The sequence below is a fragment of the Heterocephalus glaber genome, unplaced genomic scaffold (genome assembly GCF_053883595.1).
Source record: "Heterocephalus glaber isolate CG9 unplaced genomic scaffold, H.glaber_assembly_v1.0 deba00001579, whole genome shotgun sequence".
In the NCBI taxonomy this organism is placed as follows: domain Eukaryota; kingdom Metazoa; phylum Chordata; class Mammalia; order Rodentia; family Bathyergidae; genus Heterocephalus; species Heterocephalus glaber.
Genome location: NW_028258360.1, coordinates 1,818,064 through 1,845,150, shown reverse-complemented (window position 1 = coordinate 1,845,150; position 27,087 = coordinate 1,818,064). Strand labels below are relative to the sequence as shown.

General features: G+C 37.5%; 1 protein-coding gene across 8 annotated transcripts in view; it reads left to right on the top strand.

Annotated features, from left to right (window-relative positions):
* The window catches only part of Nalcn (sodium leak channel, non-selective), a 322,796-nt gene that overhangs the window by 156,687 nt on the left and 139,022 nt on the right, over positions 1-27,087 (top strand). For all 8 annotated transcript variants that reach the window (XM_087193085.1, XM_087193083.1, XM_087193087.1 and 5 more), the window contains exons 12-13: positions 1,084-1,251; positions 7,633-7,824. In XM_087193085.1, coding sequence (XP_087049211.1) covers positions 1,084-1,251; positions 7,633-7,824 — 360 coding nt within the window. The remainder of the gene's footprint in view (positions 1-1,083; positions 1,252-7,632; positions 7,825-27,087) is intronic.

Sequence of the window (27,087 nt, the reverse complement as noted above, 5' to 3'; positions counted from 1 at the left end):
ATTTCTAGAAGATAAATGCCTATTAAACATAAAAAGCAACTTGAATCCATGGAAATGATAGACTTGAGAACTAAGGCTGAATTTCTCCTCATATCAAAATTAACCATCTGCATAGCTTTTAATAGCCCATTTCTCAAAGTATGATTATTAAAACTCCATTTCCCTCCACATTTGCCAAATGTTAGTGGAACAAAGTTCCTTCTGATAGTAAATACTGGCTTAGAAAAGGGAAAGAAAGGTCTTTTTATCCCTGTCTTCCAGTAAATTATATGATATTTTCTCAGAGGGATTTATTTTAACTAATCCCAATGTTCAGCCCTATATTCTTCAATTACAAATTAATCTTACATTGCACACTTTCATTCTAGTTACAACCTTCATTGTAAAATGAGAATTCTTTCCCATAGGGCAGGTAACAGAGAATAACACACTTTTTATTATGTGCATTTTATAATATTGCTATATGTAATAGCAAATTCATAGAGTTTACATTAGAGATTAAAAGGTTGAATGAATATTAACATAGCAATGTTGGTTATATATTAGTAATGCAGTGATATATTGCATTAATTTATTAATTGGTGTATGCACACACATAAATTGCCTGGTATAGAATCCCAGTCTTTCCTCTTGTCATGTGCCTCAAAGCACAAAGGGATCAATGATATTACTTTAGTTTAATTATGGCTAGTAGCATATAAGTCATTTTATAATATGCCATGAACTATATAGAAATTTGATCTTTAGAAAATACAATTTATTAAAAAACAGATTTTCTGGATGTACAGCAATTTTATAAATGGCAGTAGTTTTAAAATACTACCAAATAGTGGATGATAAAGAAATAATTCCACTTACTGTTATTACAACTTCAACATTTTTGTCTGATTATCTAAAATATCCTGGTTCTACTGTGTTCTACATGGTGTTTTCCAAACCCATTTTTTAATAAAATGTCATTCTTGACCTTATAGGGCCCCTCAGTTTATATGAGAGTGGCTGGAATTCCTACACTGATAAGTGTATGAGATAATTTTTAACAATAGCTTTGGATTTAATTTCAGTGTTTCTTTGTTCATCTAGGTGGCCTTTACAGTCCTGTTTGATTTGGAAGCACTTCTGAAGATATGGTGTTTGGGATTTACTGGATATATTAGCTCATCTCTCCACAAATTTGAGCTGCTTCTCGTCATTGGAACGACTCTTCATGTGTACCCAGATCTTTATCATTCCCAATTCACATACTTTCAGGTAATGTACATTATGTTTATTTTGTCTTTAGAATTTTTTTCAAGATAAATGATAGTCACATTATTATAACAACTGTAAATACCAAATATAATATATATAGTGAATATGAGCTCTCATCCTTAACTGCCCAATGACACCTTTAATGTCAGAAACATCACCTTCATAAATTATGACAATTGTTTCTAAATCTCTTAAACATTTACAGTAATAAATGCAGATGTTTGATATACTGTCTCTAAATTAGCAGATACACATATTTATATACATACAGATGTAATATATCTGTGCATACAGCAAATTTTGAAGTACATAGCTCTTGGCATGAACTTGAAAGAAGAGGAAATAAGAATTTAATTACAAGTGTGTATCCCCATTGTAAACAATGGCTTACAATGGGGATAATCAGGATTTACAAGTCCTTTGCAAATTTTAATTAGTCAGATATTTCATTATTTACAAAAACCTATTTATTTTTTTGTGATGATTAAATAGTATTACTTATAATTCTCATTTCATAATAATTGGACATTAGTTTTTCAAATATGTATGCTGTATCATATTACTTTATAATTTTTAATTATTATAGTTACATTCTTTGTAATTGTTAGGTTATAGCAATGTCCTCAGTGTTCTGTTAAATTCTTGGTAAAAGCGATAAAACATTCAGATATAAAACCCTAGTCAAAAGCATCTAAATATAGTCATTCTTATGACTCAGATTTTGTCATTTATATTATTTGTCATGGACACACTAGAATGTACATTTTTCTCAATTAATATTTTTAAGTAGTTGGAAACGTAATGGCAGGAGAAATTTTAAATAGAAATTTACAGAAACAATGTTCCAATTCTTTAGAAGAAAGAAAATACATTCCAATTACATTGATTTTTATTTGTTGGTAAAACCGAAGCCATTATTTTTAGAATAATGTTAAATCTGCTGCCCAGCCTGTATAGTGATATGGGACTGGAAGAGACCTAATGCACAAGACTGGAAAAGCAAGCCCCCACGCCCACAGAAAAGCCTTTAGTCATCACAGGAAGCGTTTTTAAACCCTAGAGGGCTCTCCTGCCTCACTTTCCTTCATTTTCCTGAACATCTTTGGACGCAAATCCTTCATCATTTGATGGGTTACTTGAGGTGTGGTTCCCACTCATGAGATGGGGGCGCAGAGTTAGGAGCATTTGAAATTCCCAACACAAAGTGCGTGTTCCAAACATTCGAGCCTTGAATGGCTTTGTACACTGCTGTCTGGACTCACAAAACCCACATGAACACTTTGTAACCACCGTGTGTCATCACCGTGCAAAATTATAGAGAATATGTCTAAAGATCAAAATAATGAAATATCTTTTTGTAAACCTATTAAATTAGCCAACTTAAGAAATATCTCAAGACCATAATGTTAAGTGAAATAAGTCGGGGCAAAAAGTTAAATATTGGATGGGATCTCTCATATGAGAAATGCAAAACATAAATAAATTAAAGAATAAAATGGAAGAAAACAGGAAACTGGGAAGCCCATTCTTTTGGAGACAGGGTGAGCAGGGGAAAGAGGAGTGGGTAAGTGTGGTGCGGAGATGAGGAATCAGGGACAGAAAATGATCAAGGTACAATATCCATGGACCAATTCCCCTACAGCGAAGATATCTATCATGTGTCACAAGCTAACAGAAAAAAAGAAAAATACTGTCTCCCTTTTTAGCAAAGGTAGAGTTTAAAATATATTCAGGGCCTTAAAATTTTGGTAGTACCTGACAAATAATTTTTCAGTGAAGAATTCAAATAGTGTAATCAAAACTTTTTGTGGAAAAATATTCATTATGGAGTTGAGAGGAAAAAATGGGAACTGTTTAAATGGTAAATAGGAAATATCTTAGTAAATCAGAATGCAAATTTTACTGTAAAATGATGATTATGATGAATTTATAATAACTTAAAATTAGGATCATGTTTTATCTAAATATAAAACAGTATAAATTATATAACATATGTGTATGTGTGTAAAATACCTGCAAATAGAAAAATGACTGGAAAACAGCTTATTACAAATTATTAATCATGTCTGACTTTTTCCTTTTAGTCTTTTTCACAAACTTTCTAAAATTAATCTTCATTTTATGGCTAATAGATACACTCAAATCATGGTGCCATTTCCTTTTTTAATGAATTTCATTCTGGATTATAATTTGTACCAGTTTAATTTATGTTAATTAAATGATTTTAAATTTTATCTATGCATGGCCATATTTATATTTTTCTAGTGAAATAAATTAGGTCTTTTGAGAAGCTTGTTGTGACAATAATTTTTTTCGGAGTCACACGTGGAGAACGTCCTCTGCTCCACAGATTGGCTCTTTGGGGCCCAATTTGTTCTCCTTTGCTGACCCTCACACTGCATTTCACTCAACCTTTCCTGGTTGTGTTGGAGTAGGTCTTTCCTTAGTGTATTGTATCATTCATATTGAAGCTCACTGTTCAGCACAAAATGGCTTCCTTTACACTATCAGTCGGTCTGTAAGATTACCTACTATTGTTATGCATGCAGCATTCACATTTCCTTACTGAACACCTGCTGTGCTTCAGGCCCGCTCAGCCCCTGAAAGAGCAATGGAGGAGGCAGAGAAAGGCCAGACCTCATTACGCTTAAATTCTAGAGGGGAAGCAATTTCCAAAGCAGAACAGAAAAGAATGTGGACTCCACAGTGGAGATGCTGTAAGACAGAAACAAGCAGGGGCAAGGATGGCGACTGTGGCATGAGTGCTATTGGAAACCCTCTCTGAAGAGGTAGCAGGTGGCTTTGAGCAGGCCCTGAATGAAGGGAGGGCGCGAGCCATGGGGGAGGCATTCCAGGCCAAGAGGACCACCTTGCACGCATCCTTCGGTGGGACCTAATGGACTTGTGGAAGGACCGCTCCAAGCTGGCATGAACAGCGGTCGGCACGATGGTGCTGACGCGATGGCGCGGGCTGGTGTGTGTTGTGCTTGGGTGAGTCAGGCCCGTGTAGAGTGCACTGTCTCCTTTGCTTCCCATAACCACCCTGGAAGACGAAGACGGCAGTCAATTGAGGTCCCAGGAGACCCAATGCCTTGCCCAAGTCACTGTCCACATATCTAGCACATGGGGGAGCCGAAACTTACTAAGAAGTTTAATTTCCGAGTTCCTGTTGTTCACCATGCGATTTCTACAGCATTTCACTATGAAGCAACAGAGTGACCTTTCAGAGACTTACTGGGAAATATGAGCAGGAGAATATGCTTTGGAAAACAACACAAAATGTTCCAAAGTGTTTGTCTCTGGGATTATGGTTTACTTTGTTCCATGTCTATAGGAACAAATGATAAAAGACTACTGGTAGACAGAGTGAAAAGCATACTTATCCACAAACACATGAAAAGGCACAGTTAACATCACTGGTAAGGATTTTTCCTTTGCAGTTTCAACTCTGAAAATGCCGATTAAATCACCAGTGTAAGAGTTGTGTTAACTTTTATTTCTTCAAGTTAGTCATGGGCTGTTTTTATTAGAATTTAGGATGGGACTAAAAGTTATTGAGACAGTCTTTTAAATATGATTTGAATACATATGAGGAAACTACATGTAGTAAAATTTGAGCTATAAACCGGTTAAATTGTTCCTGCAAGCTTGCTTGCATCAGCTGTTCACAGTTAGGTACTGAATCATTTATGTTTTAGAATAGGTAAACCTGATAAAATGTGAAACATTGCTAGATTATTATTCTGGATATTAACATGAATGTTAGTATTTTAGCAGTTCTTGGGACAAAGCTGTTTTCTTTTATGTGAAAAGATGACACGAATGTAATAACTTCTGATTTTGGAAAGTATGTTAACAATTAGAGCAGAAGAAGCTAGTAGCTAAGCTATGTGATATGATGCTTAATTCAAATAACTTGATTTCTCACATAAATTTTCTTTTTTTTTCTGTACCGGGGATTGAACTCGGGACCTTGCACTTGCAAGGCAGGCAGCGGAACCACTGAGCTAAATCCCTGGCCCACATAAATTTCCTTTTTAAGTGTTATATTAAGGATTTTAAATATTCATTTTTACATGCTCTTCAGTCATCTGTCCAATTAATTTACTTGACATGCTGCTGCTACAAACCATACATCTGTCTTTTGTAAATAATAGGAATGGTAGGGCTCATCATCATCTTCTGTTAAGGTCTAGGAAGATATAAATGGCTTCAAGTATGGCAAAATTCAGAAATTAAAATGATGTCTAGTGTCATGGGGACTCAGCCTCCTTCTTCATTTCCCTTTCTTTTGTACTGGCTTCATTCTTAAACTTGCCTGCTCCATTGGGTTGGCAAAGATGGCTTCAGATCCTCAAGCCTTGTGTAGTTCTTCCAACAAGGCACACTGTGAAAAAAATTAGAACATCTCTTATTAGAAGTACCAGCAAAATTCATGATGATAACTCAGGCCATTGTGAATGCTCTGGCCAGGCCTGTGTTATGGGGCTTGGAGAGTTCCTTCTAGACCTCAAGAACAAGGATGGAACAGGAATGATTTATCAAAAGAAAATCAGGAAAAGTAGCAAGCTAGGGACAGTAGAAGAGCAAAAACAAATATATGTTATTTTACACAGGTAAAAGTTAAAATCTAGTTGTTTCAGTGTATTTCTTTTTCTTTACTGCATTCCAAATACAATATTTGTCTTCCAAGACAGCCTGTCTTCCCATGCATATCAAAGCATTGGAACTACCATTCTAAGTATCACATTTCATTTATGCCACAAACATAAGGTTCTAACAAAACAACGCTAAATTTGGAATCTGTCTTATAATCAGTGGTGTAGTATATTTTAATTGGTGACAATTTTTATTTTTTACAGGTACATAAAAAGGTGATAACATCTTATTATCGTTGATATCATTCCATTCCATGTACTTCAGCTTTTACTTTCATAACAATTTATAATTTTAAACATACACATATTCCCTTAAGAGCTATGTCTGTTGTATGCTTTTTTATAATGATGTTTGGCATATAATCAGTTTTTGTTGAATAAATAAGTGGATTAATTAATTAACTGGTTGTAGGTTGGTGAGCTCTTTGCAAAGGTATAGATGTACAACTTGTACCTAAATTATGTATTATTATTTATAATATCCACATATAGAGTGTAGATAACAAGTAGATGTAACAAAGATCTAAAAATGTCAAGTTTACATGAAAAAGAAGCCTGTTTTTCTCCAGTAGTTGGTTGATGATCGGGGAAAGAAGGAAGCCAGACTGTTAGACTGAATCAGACCTGTCATATTTTTTACAAGGGTTCTACTTCTGGTCCAAAGTTCCCACTCCCGCTGTCTCCATTTCTAGGCCAGAGAAAGGGATAAAGAGTGGATCCAGAGGGCCAGGGATTTAGCTCAGTGGTTTCACCTCCTGCTACACAAGCACAAGGACCCAAGTTCAATCCCCGGTACCAAAATAGAAACAAAAGAGTGGATCCAGGGCAAGTTTAATGCAAAGTGCCAAAAACGGTACAAAGCACTTTTTCTCATATCCTGTAAATCTGAGCCTAGTTCAGGGGCACACCCAGTGCATGGGATAGGTGCAAAGGCTGGAAGATCTTAAGTCACAATCGCTAAGCTAAAATTCAACAAGTTATATTATTTAACAGAAGGAGGAGGAAATGAATATTGGAATAGAAGTCTCAGCTAGAAGTAAAAAGTCTTTGAGAGAAGTTTGATTTTTCCATTTCTTTTTTTTTGGTACCTGGGATCGAACTCGGGTCCTTGCGCTTGTGCAGCAGGCAGCGAAACCACTGAGCTAAATCCACGGCCCTCCATTTCTTTATGAATGTGTAATACCTAGGAAAATGTATACAACGTTAAATATAACTAATATTAAACTAAAGGCTTTCTTAGATATTGTAACTTTAGAAAAATGTCCATTTTAATCCCAGCACAATTGGCCATTATTTTGATCCCAGCATGGTTGAATCATTTCTGTAATCCCAGCTGCTTGGAAGGCCGAGGCTGGAGGATTTAAATTCAAGCCTAGCCTGGGCAACATAGTGAGATATTGATATCACAAAAAGAAGAGGCAGAAGAAGAAGACAAAGAGGAAGAGCAGGAGGAAGAGGACCGAAAGTCAGTTTTATTTCAATGGCATATACTAGTTACTACCATTTTGAATGATCACATTCTGTGCTAAAATGCCCAATTACCATTTCTCAGTTACTCACTAATATGGTGGGCACTGAGGTAGACAGATGAGTCAGTTGCCCCTTTATAATTCTAATATCTATATGCTCAAATGGAAAAATAAGATTTTCTACAAAGTACTATGAATGCGATGTTTTAGTATGAACTACTTAAGATTCTGTATGTTTTTCCTTCTCCTGACAGGTTCTTCGGGTCGTTCGGCTTATTAAGATTTCACCAGCGTTAGAAGATTTTGTGTACAAGATATTTGGTCCTGGCAAAAAGCTTGGGAGCTTGGTTGTTTTTACTGCCAGCCTCTTGATTGTGATGTCAGCGATTAGTTTACAGATGTTCTGCTTTGTTGAAGAACTTGACAGATTTACGACGTTTCCAAGGGTAAGATTAAAAATGCAGTCAGTTTAATTCACTATTTTATTTTAGTAATAAATGATCAACACTGAAGTAATTTCACTTCAGGCCTGGTTCAAAAATATTGTTGGAATTTTTATAATAAGAGATAATTAAATTTTAATATTTAAAATCATCGGCAGAGGCAGGTGTTTGAGTCCATTTTCTTCATTGTCATATTTTACATCAACTCCAAAAATCTAGAAATAATATAATTAGATGTCAAAAAACAGTAAAAATGGAAACTAGGTTTCTTTCCAGCTATAAATTAATATATGGTAGAATTTTAAAGTGAAATTGCCATTCTTTTTCTTGTGAGAGGTAATATGTTTTTATCTATTTTACAGTTCATATATTTTATATCAGGCATAATCTAAAAAGGTAGCTTTAGATTTTCAGTATGACAGAGTCCATAGATTTTAGATTGGAAATCATCTAGTTCATAACTCTGCATTCTCACTGGAATTCACTCGGGCTAAAAAGGGAGTTAAAAATCGGTTAGTCCATCCACAGAATTTATATGAAAAATTGGCTCGCTAACTGAAAGAACCCGAAATTTAACCCTATGTAGACTTGGAAGTATGAAAATATAGCAACAAAGAATCTATATACAGTATTTTCATGATAGGTTGAAAGAGTAAGGCCTATTTTGGGGAAGAATACTTTTGAGGCAAAAATAGCATAAAATATCTTTTTTTTAAGTTGTGACTTTGTTACACTAGCTACCAGCTTTAGAATTGATTCTTGTGTAAGGCAGAGTCTTCATTCATACATCCCCAAGCCGATAAAGACCCAGGAAATTTTGATGATCCTGAGGACACAGTCACAACTAAGCTCCCAGTTCTCAAGAAACTCTGCACTGCAGGAAGTAACCAAGGTGGAGACAGGCAGAAAGCTCTCTGGGAACCAGGGGGAGGCCCATAACCAGGGTGGAAAAGTCCAGGCAGCTATGCTGAAACAGGTGGTCACTCGGGAACAGATGGATGTGCCAAATGAAGTGGAAGAGAACAGTGTGCCAGGTCCAGGGCAGCTTGTGCTAATGGTCTGAGGTGAGCAGTTTCTTCTTCCAGAAAGTAAAGGAGAAAGAGCAGTCACAGGTGAACAGAGGACATCGTGCAGGCTTCTGGGCTAGGAACTCAGATGCGCCCATGAGCATGGCCGGAGGATGGGATAGGGGCCTGAGTCCCGGGCTGCACCCCCCTCTAGAAAACTGCCAGGCCCTGCCAGTGCCCCTAGTCTGGCACGGGAGGGCAGCGGACAAGGCTTGACTGTGACCTGTGGTCAGCCGGAAGGGTTGCACATGGGATTTTGGCCAGCAGCCAGACCCCTCAGCAAGAGTCAGCTCTTGTGCCAGAGATGGAGGGGCACAAAGTAGGATGGAAGTGAGGTCAGGAGCCCACCTCCCTGCCTGCCCCTCACTCGGTGAGCAAACAGAGCAGACGGCCATCGTGCACTTAGTGACACAGATGGTTACTAGCATGCTTCGCCTTCCCTCTGGTTTAATTCGCCAGGTGTTGTCAAAGGCCCACAGTTCTAGGCACAAGGGAGAGCAAAAGAAAAAACAGAAAAGAAAACTCAGTTCTATTTTTCATTTGCTGTCTTAATTGCATATCTTCATCTTTTACCTCTTCTTCCCATTTCACCTCACTGATTGTGTATCCCTTACTCAAACCCTCTTTGAGCCAGGCGGCTGTGTGCGCAGTTCTCCACCTAGTAGAAAGGTAACATCAGCCCCAGAGCCATGGGAATTGGCACCCCGAGAGCCACTCTGTAATCAACACCTCAGTCTTTCTGGAGCAAGACACCAACCTTCAGACAAAGGATAAATAAAGACAATCAGTAAATCCTACGTCAGATTTTGCCACTAAATAAACTACAAAAAAAAAAGAATCTTTAAATTCTTTCAGAAATGTTTGAATTTTGGAGTTGTATATGAGGCTGTGGCCCCAGCCCACTCACAGTTCTCACTTCCTGCCACACGGGCCTGATTTGACCTCCTGCTCCATTGTTTTTTAGCAGTGCGAGACTGGACAAATTATTCTCCAAAGTTTTATTCTATCACATCCAAAATACAGGTAGAAAGAGGGTTTTTTGCCCACATTGTTTATATTGAGTAATATACAGAACAACACAACTGGACCTAGAAAGCACTTTTCAAGCATTCAAGTATACCCTGTGTAATGTTTTTGAGGTTGTTGGTGGTGTTTCTGGATAAAGACAAGACTGCCTTCTGGATCCATCCCGGACCTAGCCCCTCTAGATCTGCTCTGTTATCCAACCGTAGGAGGAATCGTGAAGCATTACATGCTCCTATCTCCATGAGTCAGTTGTGCCCTTCTGCCCGATTACCTGACCCCCTTCACAAAAGCAGCTCAGCAACTCAAGAGTCCCTAATCTGCAGTTCAGCAGCAGACAGTATTTACTTCCTGAGCATGTGAAGTAACAAGAACTATAATTAAAAGCTAAATCCCTTATAAATAATCTAATTTCATAAGAAGTGTTCAAAACATTACAATTACAAAGGAACTCATTATCGCTCCTAATCAGATAAAGCATGGACTGTGAGTAGCACTTGCCTGATAGGGAATCATCAGAAAAGTTGATTAAAATCACACAACACTGGATACTAGATTTCTCTCCAGCACTAGCTGCCAGGTCTCACTGCCTTCAGTACTCTTGGACCCATTTCCCTCCACATCCAGTGGTTGGGAGCTTGGAGTAGGCTAAGTTAATTACAGTATTACACTCTGGATTTTAACTCAAGCAATCTTAAAAGCTGGTTACCTGCAACATCTATTGGGCTGTTAAGGATGGTGCAGGAAATTGGGGAAGTGTGTGTGAGGCAGGGGAGCATGTACTCCACAGAGAGGAGGAGCCAGGCAGAGGCAGGAGGAGTCTGGTGTGGCAGGGTGAACTCAGGGTCTGTGACAGAGAAGTGGCTTTGCTGTGGCTGTTTCTCCAGCCCAGTCTCCACCCAGCCATCCAGTTAAGGAAAGTTCCCTAGGAAAGTTGAAATAGACATAAAACCAAATACTGGGTTCCATTAGGCCTGACTGTGCCTTAAGCTCCAGCAATCTGCTGTGAAATCTAAGATGACCTAGTATGCACATGTGAAAGTCCTTTCCCCAACCAGATTCCGGGAAGGGAATTTTGAAGGAACAGAGAAACAGCAGAGAAAGCAGTAGGCCAGGTACACTTAGTGGCCACCCAGTGCAGTGACCCTAGTTGGAGCACCCAAAATGCTACAAGGAAGAGGATACTAAAGGGAAGTACAGCCATATGGTTAAACACAGAGAAAGGGGGCCATCAGAGCTTGCCAGAATTGATCCAAATGTTCATAAGCTGATGTAGCCCACAACACCTTCAAGTTACCTTTTAACTAACTTCTTTAATGCTCTTTTTCCTTCTTCTTCCATAAAGTAATAGGAAAATTCATAAATTTCTGGATCATGCCTAAGCTATTTTGATTAGGTAGATGGTCTTGGATAACACTCAACTTACCTGTGATTCACTCATTTTTAAAATGGTAATGATATCTGTGTAATCATTTGGTACGTGTGAGCTCTATTCACTGGTACACAGGATAAGAGGAGGCTTGGAGTGTTTGGATAACCCACCCAAAGCTACACTCCTGAGAGCTGAATTTATAGTTATCTACAGTCTTTCTGAGTTATTTCCCGTTGGGGTCATGTGTGCCTGGCAAACACATCAAAAGTAATGGATTATTGGGAAATATTTGTTGAATGTCAAGAATAAAATTCTTTGTAATTTTGTGATTACTTTTTAGTCTTTGTAACTGTACCTGAAAGAAAAAACATTTGGGATATTCAACAAAATTTCATGCAGGATTTAACAACCAAAGTACATGAGTCATTAACATTGTTGGGGCATGGCCTGTAGGTGACATAGGGATCTTGTCAGAACCTTGGGTCTGCAGCTGGTGCTCCATAGCACACAGCAGAAACAGCACTTGTGGAGGGAGATCTCATACACAAGACTTAGGAAAGATGTTCCAGAAGACAACTAATGAACAAGTTTTTGAATGAATTCTCCCAGATTCTGCCTTCTATGACTGTTCATTCTAGAGCCCCCATTTCCCTCCATCATTGCTCTTACCTTATCCCATCAGAAATGCCTGCCTCAAGAGAGTCTTCTTTAATTTCCATATGTTTGCATAATTTCTGTGGTTTCTTTTGCCATTGAATTCTAGTTTCATTGCACTATGATCTGATAATACTCATGGGATAAGTTTGATTCTTTTGCATTTACTTAACTATCCTTTATGGACTAGCTTGGGGTCTATTTTGGAGAAAGTTCTAAGTGCTGCTGAGAAGAATGTGTATTCTGTTCTTGGGTGGAACACTGTAGATATCTATTAAGTCCATTTGCTTGAAGGTTTGATTCAACTTTGATATTTCCTTATTGATTTTTTATCTTGTTGGTCTATTTGTGAAACACTACCCTCTTAAATAATCAATGGGTCACAGAAGACGTTAGACAGTTCCTAGGATCAAATGATAATGCCTATACAACATATCAGAACCTATGGAACACAATGAAAGCAGTCCAAGTAGTTTATAGATGTGAATGCTCACTTCAAAAAAACAGAGTGAGTCCAAATAGACAACCTAGCGATACACCTGAAGACTATAGAAACAAGAACAATCCAAATCCTAGTACAAGGAAGAAAATTATAAACATTAGAGCAGAAATTAATAGAATCAAGGCTAAAAATATAATAGAAAGAATCAGTGAATAACAGAGTTGATTCTTTGAAAGAATAAACAAAATAGACCCCCTAAACCAATCTTACCAAAAAAGGAAAAAGACCCAGATCAATGTAATTATAAATAGAAAAGGTGAAATCACAGTGGACACTGCTGAAACCCAGCAGATTATTAGTAATTATTTGAAAACCTGTACTAGAATAAATTGGAGCGTTCAGAAAAAAATGGATAGGTTCCTAAATATATATGAACTACAAAAACAGAACCAAGAAGATATAAAAACCTTGAACAATCCAGTAAGAGGCAATGAAATTAAAGAAGTAATAAAAAAAAAACCCTACCAACTAAGAAAAGCCCATGTCCCCATGGATTCACTGCTAAATTCTATAGGAACTTTAGGGAAGATCTAATCCCAGTACTCATCAAATTGTTTTAAAAAATTGAAAGGGAGGGAGCCCTCCCAAAGTCATTCCTGGAAGCTAGTATTACACTGATATCAAAACCAGGAAAGGACTAAACTACAAAAAAAAAGAGAACTACAGGCCAATTTCTTTAATGAACACAGATGCACAATTGCTCAAAAAGATATAGGCAAATAGAGTGCAACAAATCATCAGAAAGATCATACATCATGACGAAGTAGAATTCACCCTAAGGATGCAGGGATAGTTCAACATATGCAAATCAAGAAATGTAATACATCACGTAAACAGAAGCAAGAACAAAAATCCCAAGATCACTTCAATTGATACAGTTAAAGCCTTTGACAAAATCTAACAACCATTCATGATAAAAGCCCCAGAGGAAATTAGATATAGAAGGACTTTATCTCAATCTGATAAAAGTCATCTATGGTAAACCGATAGCCAATATCATATTAAATATGAAGAAGCTTAAACTTTCCCTCTAAAATCAGAAACAAGACAAGGATGTCCACTATCACCACTCCTGTTCAATGTAGTTCTCAAAACATTAGCCAAAATGTTAAGGCAAGAGAAAGAAATAAAAGGGATATGTATAAGAAAGGAAGAAGTCAGATTATCATTATTTGTATGATGACGTAATGCTCTACATTGAAGAACCAAAAAATTCCACCAAATGACTCCTAGAATAAATAACCAAATTCTATAGCCTAATAGGATACCAAGTCAATACACAAAATCAGTAGAGTTCCTGTACATCAATAATAAACTTAGCAAGAAAGAAATTAGGGGAAAAATACCTTTCACCATAGCATCAAGAAAAATTAAATACTTAAGAATTAACCTAACTTATAAAGTGAAAAATCTCTACAATGAAAAGTACAGTAATATGAAAAAGGATATTGAAGGAGACATCAGGAAATGGAAATATATCTCCTATTTGTAGATAGGTAAAGTCAGTATTGTCAAAATGGCCATATTCTCAAAATTGATACACAGATTTAATGCAATCCCAATAAAAATACCAATAACGTTCCTTACAGAACTAGAAAAAATGATACTGCAATTTATATGGAACCAGAATGGACCTAGGATACCAAAAAAAAAAAAAAAGAAATCCTTGGTAACAACAGCACAGCAGTAGGCATCGCAATCCTGGACTTCAGATTATGTATGTATACTGCAAAGGAACAGTGATAAAAGCATCATTATATTGGGGAAAAAAAAAAAAGACATGTGGATCAATAGAACAGAATAGAAGATTCAGAAACAACTCCAGACATATTCAACTACCTGATCTTTGACAAAGTGGCCAAAAACGTATGCTGTAGGAAAGATAGACTCTTTAACAAATAATGCTGGAGAAACTGGATATCCACATGCAGGAGATTGAATCTAGACCTATCTCTCACCATGTACCAAACTAAAATCAAGATGGATCAAAGATATAAATTTTAAAACAGAAACAGTCTGCTACAAGATAAAAATAGGTAAAACTCTTGAAGACAGGCATAGTCAAAGTCTTTCTGCACAAAACTCAGTTATACAAGATACCAGAAATCAACAAATGGGATTATATTAAATTAAAAAGCTTCTGCACAGAAAATAAAGCAAGCAACACAGTGAAGAGACAGCCTACAGAATGGGAAAAAATCTTGCCAACTATTCCACAGACAAAGGACTAATATCCAGAATATATAAAGAACTCAAAAATTAGAACCCCTGAAATAATAAAAGACCCAACCAAAACTTCACAACTAAAATGAATAGATATTTCTTACAAGAAGAAGTACAAATGGCCAATAAATATGCAAAAAAATGTTCAACATTTCTGACCATTGAAAGAAGACAAATTAAAACAATACCTGAGATTTGATCTTACTCCAAAAAGAATGGCTATCATCAAGAAATCAAATAATAACAAATGCTGGCAAGGCAGCAGGGAAAAGGAGCCCTTATATGTTGTCAATGGGAATGTAAACTAGTATAACTTTTACAGAAATTGGTAAAGAGAGTCCTCAGAAAACTAAAAATAGAATCCCATTTGACTCACCTATTCCCTTTCTAGATATCTTCCTGAAAGAGTTAAACAGCATATTACAGTGACATACACAGCAGCACAATTCACAGTAGCTAAATCTTGGAAGCAGCCTGTATCTCCACAAGGTAAGTGTACTAAGCAAATGTGGTATTTATACACAATGGAGTACTACTCTGCCATAAAGGATAAACTCGAATCATTTGTAGGAAAATGGATGCACATTGTGACCATAAAAATCCAAACTATAAATAAAAAGCAAAATAAAATATCGGTAAAAAATAGGGAATTTGAATTTTTGCAAATGGAAAGGGAACCAGGAAGGAGAGAGAGAGAGGGAAGGAAGGAAGGAGAGAGAGAAGAGGCAAGGGATTAAAAATAAAGAATTAAGATCTGTTGTGTGCATGTACCAATGCCCCATGAAGCATGTGATCATTATACAAACATATACTAATGGATAAAATAAAATACAAGGCAGATCTACACAAACAGAAAAACAAAGAAGTGCCTGCATCATCCTGCCATGAATGGTTTTGCTAGAAATGACAGAAAACTGGAATTCAATTGACTTAATAAACAGTCAGGAAATTTATGTCACAACAGGTAAGAGATTCAGAAAGTCAAGATTTTCCTCCACTCCATGAGGCTGTGTTGAAGTCCTAACTTCCAGTACTCAAACATGACCTTGTTGGGAATGGAGCTGATAGAGTTCACATGAGGCCAGTGGGTGGTAGAAGCCTGCCTAGTGTGACTGGTGTTCTTTGGACACAGACAGATACACACAGAGGACAGCTGAAGTGAAGACACATCAGAAGATGTCATAAATTTGAAGTGGCATCTGCAAACCAAAGAACATCAAGGAATACTGACCAGTACTTAGGCTAGAAGACACGAGGGAGGATTTTCACCTCGAGCCATCGGACTCCACTCCTGCCAACACCCTGAGGCAGGACAGCTCTGTCACTGTAAGCCACCCAGTTTGTGGTACCACTCTTGCGGCCTAACAAAGTAATACAGATGCTTACTACACATAGTTCTTCCATATGTTAGCAAAATGGAGGCAGCGCTGACAGGCTTCATGATAAATGCTGAGGAAAAAAGGGAGTCCTCTCTTCGCAGGCCTTCTTCATAGGAGCAAGAAAACTTTCTTCAATCTCACCCTCCTTCCCCCTAGTAAACTTGTACTAATCTCTCTTTGGAAGGATTGGGTAACATGCTCACTCCCAGTCCTTGGCAGGATGGTGGCCAACTGGAATGACTGACTTGGGTTAATCATATGAGTCTTGAGGGAAAACCATAGAAAACACTACCTGGGTCAGACTCTCTCTCATCTCTGAAGCTCCTGACTCCCTGTGCAAACAGGGTGTGTGAGTAGACGTGGTAGAAAGAGGTCTGGTGTTTCATTCTTCTCACCAGATGCATGTGACCAGGTCCTTGCCACAATTCACAGGTAGCTCTCTGTAAAACAGGAAGCATGAGGCTGGGTAGAGTGGATCAACTCGATATTTCTGCTGTTCCTGACCTTGGCCACTTCCTGTCACATGCCATTGACAGGAAACACAGATAAACTGAGCTTGGAAGTGCTGTGCCTTCCTTGTGTCCCTTCCAATCCCTATCATCAAGCAGCAGTGGGTCAGAGAGGAAGACAGCCTGAGAACATCAGCACACATTCCTCAGAGATTCAGAAGGGTGCTTGAATGTTTCTCAGTGGAAAAGAAAAAGAGAATGATACCTTGATAGAATTTAATAAAACAACTTTATCATCCCCAGTCAATAACTTTCTATTCTAGTGTGAACCAGACACTTTGCTAAATAGAAAAAGCAAGTACAATCCTGCTGCAAGGCAATATTCAAGAATTCCTGTTTTGTTGGGATGAATAAATTGTATTCTGAGGACAATTTAGATTAACTTTTTAGGATGGAACAGGCTGTACAGGTTATAATACCAACTGCCTTAAGCAAAAGCAGCCACAGACTTCCTGTAGCAAACACAAATTGCTTGTTTTCCCAGAGTTACTGGATAAAAGTTGATAAACACAGTTTCACTAAGATTTTCCTCAGTTTTCCCTTACATTTATTACATAAAGCAACTGCCTATAAGACATTAAAATAAGTACGGTAAACAGTCACTATACATCTTCAGTTAATTCAATGTCTTTATTCCTTCTTGTTCCTCACTAAAATGATAATAAACAGGCCACATTTGTTTTGCAGTTATACAAATGAAGATAGTTTTTATTTATAAGTAATATACTACTCCAGTAAAATGAAGTACTTGAATTTTAATATTATTTATTGACACAGGTTGCTTAATATGCATTCTCTAAATGCTAATTACTTGCTCTATTGAATTTTCACTTATAAAATCATGTCCCAAAGAATTACTATGCAGCAAAAGCAAAAAAGGTTATAAAACACTTAATTATAAATTTCCCTGTTTCCTTTCAGCCATCACAATGACTAATCGTACTTTTAGTTGCATTAAAAGAATTACTGAGAAATTTGAAGAAACAACTTGCTCTTTCATTTTTTTTTCATTATTTTCCAGATGTAGTTGATCACATTTTTAAAATTAATTCAAAGTTTATCTTCCAAAGTGTTGGTTTTGATTAACATTGCTGAATATTTATAATTACTTCGTTGTTTTATCTTACATTTGCATATTTCATTTTGTCATGAGACATGTGAAAGTTACCACAGATAATAAAACAGCCTGAAGATGGAGCTCAGTGCAAGAGCACCGAATGAGCATACATGAGGCCCTGAGTTCTGTCCCCAGTACCACACATACGTAGAAAACAATAACAAAAAGAATACTAGTAAGAGGCCAGGGATTTAGCTCAGTGGTTTCGCTGCCTGCTGCGCAAAGCACGAGGACCCAAGTTCGATCCCCGGTACCAAAAAAAAAAAAAAAAAAGGAATACTAGTAAGACACATTCCTGTGGCCACACATATCACAGTAGCTCTGAAGTTCCTGGGTGCTTCTCTCTCTCTGATCACTCTCTTTTCATTCTCTCTTACAGAGAATCACTTTTTTGAATTGAATGCTCATGTTAGTGCCTATATAAGCATCAACTGAAAGACATCTTTTGCATAATTTATATTTGCTTTATATTGTCTCATACTATTTCTTCTCCAGATCACTCAAAATTGCATTTGTGAGATTTGTCTATAACAGTGCATGTAGCTGTAGTTCACTGGTTGTCACTATACTGCACAAAACAGAACTGTGCATTTTATTATATATACATATAATGAATGATTCATATAAACATGACACAGTCGTGTTTCCATTGTCATGTGCAATGGGCAGATTCTAAGCTGGCCTCATGATATTTGCTCCCATCATACATTCCCAGAATAACCCTTTCCCCTTGGGTAAGAGCAGGGCTTGTAAACAGGGTAAGGTTTCATCCTGTGAGTATATTGATGATTGTTTAATGCTGAGTCAACCAAAAAGGAGATCCTTTTACATGGCCCTGACCTAAGCAAGGGTCCAGAGAGGAGGGAGATGTAAGACTAGAGAGAGCCTTCTGTTGATTTTAAGGAAGCAAGCTGAGATGGCCACATGGCTTGCATCTGAGGGTGGCTTCAGGGATCTCTGAGTGATGTGTGACCTACACCATCAAGACAGCAGAACAGTCTTACAACCCCGTGGAACAAAGTTCTGATAATAACACAAAACAATGTTGAATGAGACCAAATGTTGAATTAGAAGCTCCAAGAGGAGACTTCAGCTCAGTGAAGACCTTGATTTCAGCCTTTTTAGACTGAGCAGAGAACACAGGATGATTAAGAATACAGTGTGTGTGTAAATTTTTTTAAATTATTGCAATAGAAGAACCTTGCCCTCAATCTTTTGAACACACCTATCTCATTGTTCTTGCCACATTCTGAAGCGAGTTCTGAAGGTCCTCTTTCATTAGTCTCTTTAGTTGCATGTAGGGAACAGGGAAAGAGGATGTTACCAGAATCCCTGCAGAGGGACCTGGTCTCCTGTGAGCCAGGACAGCACAAGGTCAATTAAAGAATAATGACAGGAAATGAGACTTAAGGAAGATGCTGGGTTCTGGGCCTGATCAATGTTGCTCTGGGCAGCAAAAATGGCACCTTGCAAGCTTGCCACTCTTTATTGGATTCATAGGGAGTAAGAGATGACTCAGAGGGCAGTGGATAATCCTAAATTGACAAAGATATTATAAAAGGGGAAGTATCAGCTGTCTTGGAGGGTGGCAGTAATTGTAGGACCATGAGGATCTTATACTGATGAGGATCTTCTCTTGATTAGGATGGTAAGATAATCAGACATTCTTATAACAGTAGGTGAGATGAGTTAAACTGATAAGGAATTTGTCCCTCCCCAGGTGAAAACTTTCTGTTCCTCAAGGAACCAGAATGTCTTCAGCTGATGTAATCTTACCCTTGAGTGTCACAGCATCATGGGACCATTGAGGTCTCATCTGTGACCGGAAGCGAAAATGGAGATATGTTTTGGCATGTCATAGCTGGCATGTAGGCAAGAAGAGTAGATCTAATCATAATTTAATTGTGAAATGATTTTCCCCCAAATTCTGTAGAATGGCTCCTAACAGTTGCACTGCAGTGGTTGCCTTGATGTTCTGAATCAATTAAAAGCATTTACCTTTCATGGTCATTTTGACCTTGCAGAAGAGCCAGAAGTCACACAGTGCCAGGTCCAGTGAGTAAAGTGGATGAAGATACACTGTGATATTTTTATCAGCTTGCCTTTCTGTTGAGTGGCACTCAACAGCACTACCCCCTGTATTTTTGATCATACCTGTTAAGGACACTCATGAAAGAGGACTTCCAGAACTACTGGGAAAGGGAAAGAATGATGAAATAAGTGCATTCAAAGGAAGGAAGAGTATTTTGAAGGGGATTCATGGCAATGTATATTATATTGCAATAAATTTTTAATTAAAATATTTGCTGTATTTTTCAAACACCCCTTGTATACCAGGCCGGCACTTCTTCCACCAAAAAACATGAAATAATAAATGAGTGTTGTTTTAAGCTGCTAAATGTGTGGTAAATTGTTACACATCAGTAGAAAACTAATGAATCCAGGTGTTCATGTTTGTTTCTAAATTTTGTGAATCAAAATAGCGCTGCTCTGAACATTCTCACCCATCAGTTTTTGCACACGTGAAATAATTCCTTTTCAGAGAAAGTAGCTAGGAATAGAATTGCTTGATCTTACAATAAACATATCTTCAACTCTAATAGGTATTGTTAAACTTGCATTTAAAAGTGGATCAGCAGCTCATCTGTCAGCAGTATGTGTGTTCTCTGTTTCACTGAACTCAGCAGCATTCAGTATTATCAAGAATATACATGGTTACTTTGTTTTGCTATAAGCGTTTAGGTCTTCATTTAAGCTGCATCGATTTTTGTGTCTGTATGAGAGAGTCATTTTGTTTCACCTGAATGGCTGATTATTGTAGTACCACCCTTGACTTACCTATCCATATGCCTCAGTCTCCACGGCCAGGTTGTGTCGTGATTCCACCTGTGACTGTCCAGAGAGATACGTGAGATCACTTGTCTTCTTTTGTCATTCCATCCTTTTTCTTGTTGGCCTTTTCTCTGAGAATGAAGTCCAATAAATATCCAGCTTCACTCAAGTGTCTTATCTAGCAAACTTCACCTTTCAACTGTCCATGATTTTCTTCCTTATGTCTGATACGTTAAAAATCAAAGTCTACCAGATATCACAAATTCCCTAGGGAAGATGCTTTGCTTTACTCAAGCCAATTCTTAGTTTTCGGTCTCTGGATTTTCCATTATTTTCTTGGGATCCTAGCTAGGCCTTTAAATGAATGTTAATTGCATTTTATCTAGAATTGCCTGGAGTTTTTAATTCATTTTTTTCCATAGGCAATCAGAAACTGAGGTCCACTAATAAATTTTGGAGAAGAATAAAAAAGCATTCCATGGGCTGTGTTTCAGATGGATAGATTTCGTTTGTATTGGCACAGTGTATGGCAGTCCCTTCTAGTGTTGCTCCTCCCCATCATCAGCCTCACATTTCTCTACCAGTTTGCTTGAAGAATATTACCTCCTCTCTCTCTGAGGATCATATCCTCATGTTTATACTCCCCAGTCTACTACATCACTCCAAAACACTTATTTCCATAGAGTTTACAACCATTTATAGTGAAGGCTAGCTAAATCATAAGCCGGTTTTGTTGTTTATACTTGCATCAGCCTTCTTCATGTAATGGAGTTGTGGCACATAGACATGAACAAATGTACTATCTGCCCTCTTTATAGCACAGTCAAGAACCTAAGAAGAACGCAAAACATTTATCCCAGACTAGAAGGCATGACCATAAACTCAACCCAGCCAAAGTTGTTGGTTCCCACAGATATGCCCAATTTGAGAGCCACATCAAATAAGTCCTGGGGGATATTTAAAAATTCTAGGAACTTATTTTATGCCCAACCACTGTGCTCCCAAGTGTGCTGTCATCTTAAAAAGAGGAAGGCACTGCTTCCAAGGAAGTTGGTCTGCAAAGCTTGAGAGGTAAATATGCCTTATACAGGTAGAGATTTGGGGACTGAGGCCATTCCATAAAAAAGGAAATCAAATAAAAAATCAGAGACGTGGAAAATCAGAGGCATAGAGAGATGTGTGGGAAAGGCTGCAGTGGTGGACTGTAGCCAGCTATGTAGGGCTTGTGGTGGTTGGAATTGGGGCACAGGAGAGCTGTTGAAGAGTTTTAGTGTTGCTTGCTTATTTCATTTCCTGGAGAATACCAAAACTACTTTGAGGAAGGTCACACAGGAAAACATGTGATTTCTCTGAGGGGTTGTTTTTGCTGAACAAAATTCATTTCTATTGACCAAAGACAAAAATTTATGACCAGTTGAAAAATCACAGGCATCTTTGGGGGCAATATTTTATATTTTCTGTGAAGCCATTATTGTGTCAGATCTTTCACAGTCTCATAAAGAGAGTCCCCTCTGAGGCATTAGACCAGTTTATCCATGCTGGGACATGACTCGCTAATCAAAACTGGCAATTTGATTCAAATTTTGAAGTAACCCCCCCAAAAAGCCTTGAAATTAACTTTATTTCTCTCCCTCTTTAACTTTATGGAGTTTTTTGTGGGGTGTTTTTGTTTTGTTTTGTTTTTTGCTCTTGGTTTTATTTTTTTGTTATTCATTGGCAGAACAGTGATAAAATAATTCCCTGTGACCCTCCTTTCAGGAGTGATTTTACCGCTGTATAAATCACATGGAGATGGCCATCTTTTCTGCTTGTATGTTCACATCATTGGTCCCTGGAACAATGTTTATCAGAATGACTATTTCCCTTGATAAAGCACCCCTGTATTCCTTTCATTAACTCCTGCAGTGTATTCTTTCAGGGAGGAATGTTTTCACCTCTCCTCACATCATAATAGTTCTTATTTGCAGTTCCCAAACTATTAGTTGCACCAGTCAGTGGACTAATCCAATATCACACATCCATGATCCATGCATTCCAAAAACTGCCACCTGTGAGTGCCTGAGACTTTGGGGGTACATCCAGATAAAGCTAAAACACAGTGTATGAACACAGTATGTGAGGCCCTCTGATAAGGACTTTGCATATTTACATAGAAAACAGTGCACATATACCTATATAGACTTCCACATACATCTAACATAATCCTGAGAAAATTCCATCAAGGAATAGTATACATGCTATTTACAAAGAAACAGTCAGGAGTGTTACCAATAATTTGTGAGAAACAACAGGAAAATATCTAAGACTACAATAATTAAAAGAACATGATTTATAGTTCAAAGAGAGAAGAAACCCATATATTTGTTAAAATGATGCCAGACAGCACCACTCCCAGCCCAGAGGAAGGGACTTCTGGGCCACCATTCCACCACCCCCAGCCCAGAGGAGGTGAGCTGTGCAGGCATAAATAGCACCAACCCCAGGGTGGAAATGAGAACACATGTAAATAAGTCTCAGAACCAGACTTCCAGATCACCTACAGCAACCTCAAAGAGAAAGGAGATGGAACACTGTGATACTCAACAAACTGGACTCCCTGAACTGGCAAAAAAAGAGGATCTGGAAAAAATGAAATTAGAAATAATTTCTCAGGTAACAGCAGAGATTGTGCCCATAGTACAAGACATGATTAATAAATCTAGAGAGGACATAGATAAAAAAAGGGGGGGGGCTGAGAAACATGATGGAATCCCAACAAAGGAAACAAATGGAATCCATAAAACAGATACAAATGGATTTCCAGGAGATTAAAAACTCCACTGAAAGTCTACACAGCAGAATGAGCGAACATGAGGACAGAATTTCAGATATAGAAGATAAGATTGCAATTAGTAAACAGGAAAAGAAAAATTCCTTCAAAATTGTAAGGGACCATGCGAAATCAATCCAGCAACTGCTAGATGATGCAAAGAAGAATATCATAAGACTGCTTGGAGTCAACAAAGAAACAGGAGAGAGTGAAGATGACGTAAAAAATAATTGTTCACAGAAGTAATGGCAGAAAACTTCCCAAGCAGGGGAAAAGAACTTGACATACAGATAAGTGAGGCATGTAGGACTCCAACAAGCCTAGATCAAAAAAAAATCTACACATAGGCATATAATTGTTAAGTTTCCAAAAACACAACAGAAGAACACAGTTCTACAGGCAGTTAGAGTAAAGAAACAAATCACATACAAAGGAAAGCCCATCAGAATCACAGGAGACTTCTCAACACAAACCCTCAAGCCAAGAAGAGCTTGGAGTGACATATTCCAAGCCCTAAAGGAAAACAGCCTCCAACCCAAATTGATGCACCCTGCAAAACTATCTTTCAAAATTGATGGAGAAATAAGATACTTTCATGACAAAGAACATTTTAGGAACTTCATGAATACCAAACCAGCACTCCAAAAAATCTGAGCTAATATCCCAGGTACAGACAATGAGGATCACAACCTCAGGAAGCCCAGCAGAATGAATCTGTCAGGCGTGACAGGAAATTAAATGCAAAGGGGGAGAATCCAACAAAAAGAAAAAGTCATGAAAATGATAAGTCAATACATATCAGTTATAACCATCAATGTTAATGGTCTCAATTCACCAATCTAAAGAAATAGACTGGCAGAATAGGTCAAGAAGCAAAATCCAACAATACGCTGCATACAAGAAACACACGTAATTCAAAAAGAAACTCATAGATGGAAAACAATACTCCATGTGATGGGAACCTGAAAAAAAGCAGGAGTAGCTATCCTCTTTCCAGATCAAGTGGATTTCAAACCAACACTGATTAAGAGAGACAGAGAAGGACACTACAACCTTGTAAAGGGAACAATCCAAGAGGAAGAGATGACAATCATAAATATCTATGCACCAAACACTAGTGCGCCCAACTATATAAAACAAATACTAACAGACATGAAAAGTCATATATGCACTAATACAATAGTAGTGGGGACCTCAGTACCTCACTGTCACAAATAGATCAACTAGACAAAATATAAGTGATAAAATACTTGAACTCAAATAAACTCTTGAACAAATGAACTTAACAGATGTTTACAGAGTCTTCCACCCCACAAAATCAGAATACACATTCTTTTCAGCTGTACATGGGTCATTCTCCAAAATAGACCACATACTCACTCATAGAACATGTTTAAGTAAGTGCAAAGGAATTGAAGTTATCCCCTGTGTATTATCAGACCATAGTGTGATGAAATTGGAGATCAATAGCAAAAGAAATGGCAAAAATTCCATAAACACATGAAAATTGAACAACACACTTCTGAATAACCAATGGGTCACAGAGGAAATTAAAGAAATCAGAGAGTTCCTACAATTAAATGACAATGACAATACAACATATCGGAATTTATGGGACACAATGAAAGCAGTCTTACGAGGGAAATTCATAGCACTGAATACTCATATTAGGAAAACAGAATGAGCCCAATTAAACAACCTGATGCTGAACCTCAAGCTTCTAGAAAAAGAAGAGAAGGACAAACCCAAAGCTCATACAAGGGAGGAAATTATAAAGATCAGAGCAGAAATCAATGCAATGGAGACTAAAAGAACGATACAAAAAAATCAATGAAGGCAAGAGTTGGTTCTTCAAAAGGATAAACGAAATTGACAAACCCTTAGCCAACCTTATCAGAAAAGGGAAAGAAAAGGCCTAAATCCATGCAATTAGGAATGAAAAGGGTGAAATGACAACAGACCCAGCAGAAATCCAGAGGATCATCAATACCTCCTTCCAGAACCTATATGCCAATAAGATGGAAAACACAGAAGAAATGGAAAGATTCCTAGATATGTATGAATTATGAAAGTTGAACAAAGAACACCTAAAAATTCTAAACAATCCAATATCAATGAAATTGAAAATGTAATTAAAACCTTACCAACTAAGAAAAGCCCAGGTCCTGATGGCTTCACTGCTGAATTCTACGAGACATTTCGAGAGGAACTCCGGCCACTACTGTTTAAACTCTTCAGTGAAATTGAAAGGGAAGCAATACTCCCAAATTCATTCCTGGAAGCAAGCATCATCTTGATTCCCAAAGCAGAGAAAGACCCAACTGAAAAGGAGAACTACAGGCCAATCTCACTAATGAACATAGATGCAAAAATCCTTAATAAGATACTGGCAAATAGAATGCAGACGATCATCAAGAAGATCATACACCCTGACCAAATGGAATTCATCCCAGGGATGCAGGGATGGTTCAACATATGAAAATAAATCAATGTGATACACTATATCAATAGAGCCAAGGGCAAAAACCATATAATTATCTCAGTAGATGCAGAAAAAGCATTTGACAAAATCCAACATGCATTTATGATAAAAACCCTACAAAAAATTGGAATAGATGGTCTCTACCTCAACCTGATAAAAGCCATCTATGAAAAACCAACAGCCAATATCATACTAAATGGTCAAAAACTGAAATCCTTCACACTAAAATCAGGAACAAGACAAAGATGTCCACTATCACCACTCTTGTTCAGTATAGTTTTGGAAACATTAGCCATGGCAATTAGACAAGAGAAAGAAATAAAAGGAATAAAGATAGGAAATGAAGAAGTCAAATTGTCATTATTTGCAGATGACATGATACTCTATATACAAGACCCCAAGAAATCCACCAAATGTCTTCTAGACTTAATAACTAAATTCAGTAGAGTAGCTGGATACAAGATCAACACACAAAAATAAATAGCTTTCCTCTACATGAACAACAGACTCACTGAGAGAGAAATAGGGCAAACAATTCCTTTCACAATAGCATCCAAAAGACTGAAATACCTAGGAATCAGCCTAACAAAAGAAATCAGAGACCTCTTTTCTGAAAACTATAGCACTCTGAAAAGAGAGATTGAAGATGTTATCAGAAAATGAACAGACATCCCCTGCTCCTAAGTAGGAAGGATCAATATAGTGAAAATGGTCATACTTCCAAAACTGCTATATAGATTCAATGAAATCCCAATTGAAATCCCATCAACATACTTCATGGAACTTGAGAAAATAATCCAAAAATTCATTTGGAACAAGAAGAGACCCAGAATAGCAAAAGCAATTCTAGGTGACAGAGACATGCCAAGGGGTGTCACAATCCCCAACTTGAAACTCTACTACAATGCTACTGTGATTAAAAAAACAAAACAAAACAAAAAAAACAGCATGATGCAGGCAAAGAAACAGACCTGAGGACCAGTGGAACAGAATAGAATATACCAAAATGACTCCTGACACACTCAGCCATCTCATCTTCGATAAAGGAGCCAAACACCCTCACTGGAGGAAAGATAGCCTCTTTAATAAATGGTACTGGAGAAATTGGGTTTCAAATTGCCAACAGTTAAAACTAGACCTATATCTCTCATCATGCACTAAACTAAAATCAAAATGGATTAAAGATCTAAATATTGAAATAGAAACGCTGAACCAGCTGGAACAGAGGTTAGGTAGAACTTTTGAAGACATTGGTGTAGGAATAGACTTTATGAACAAAACCTCAGTTGCCCGTGAA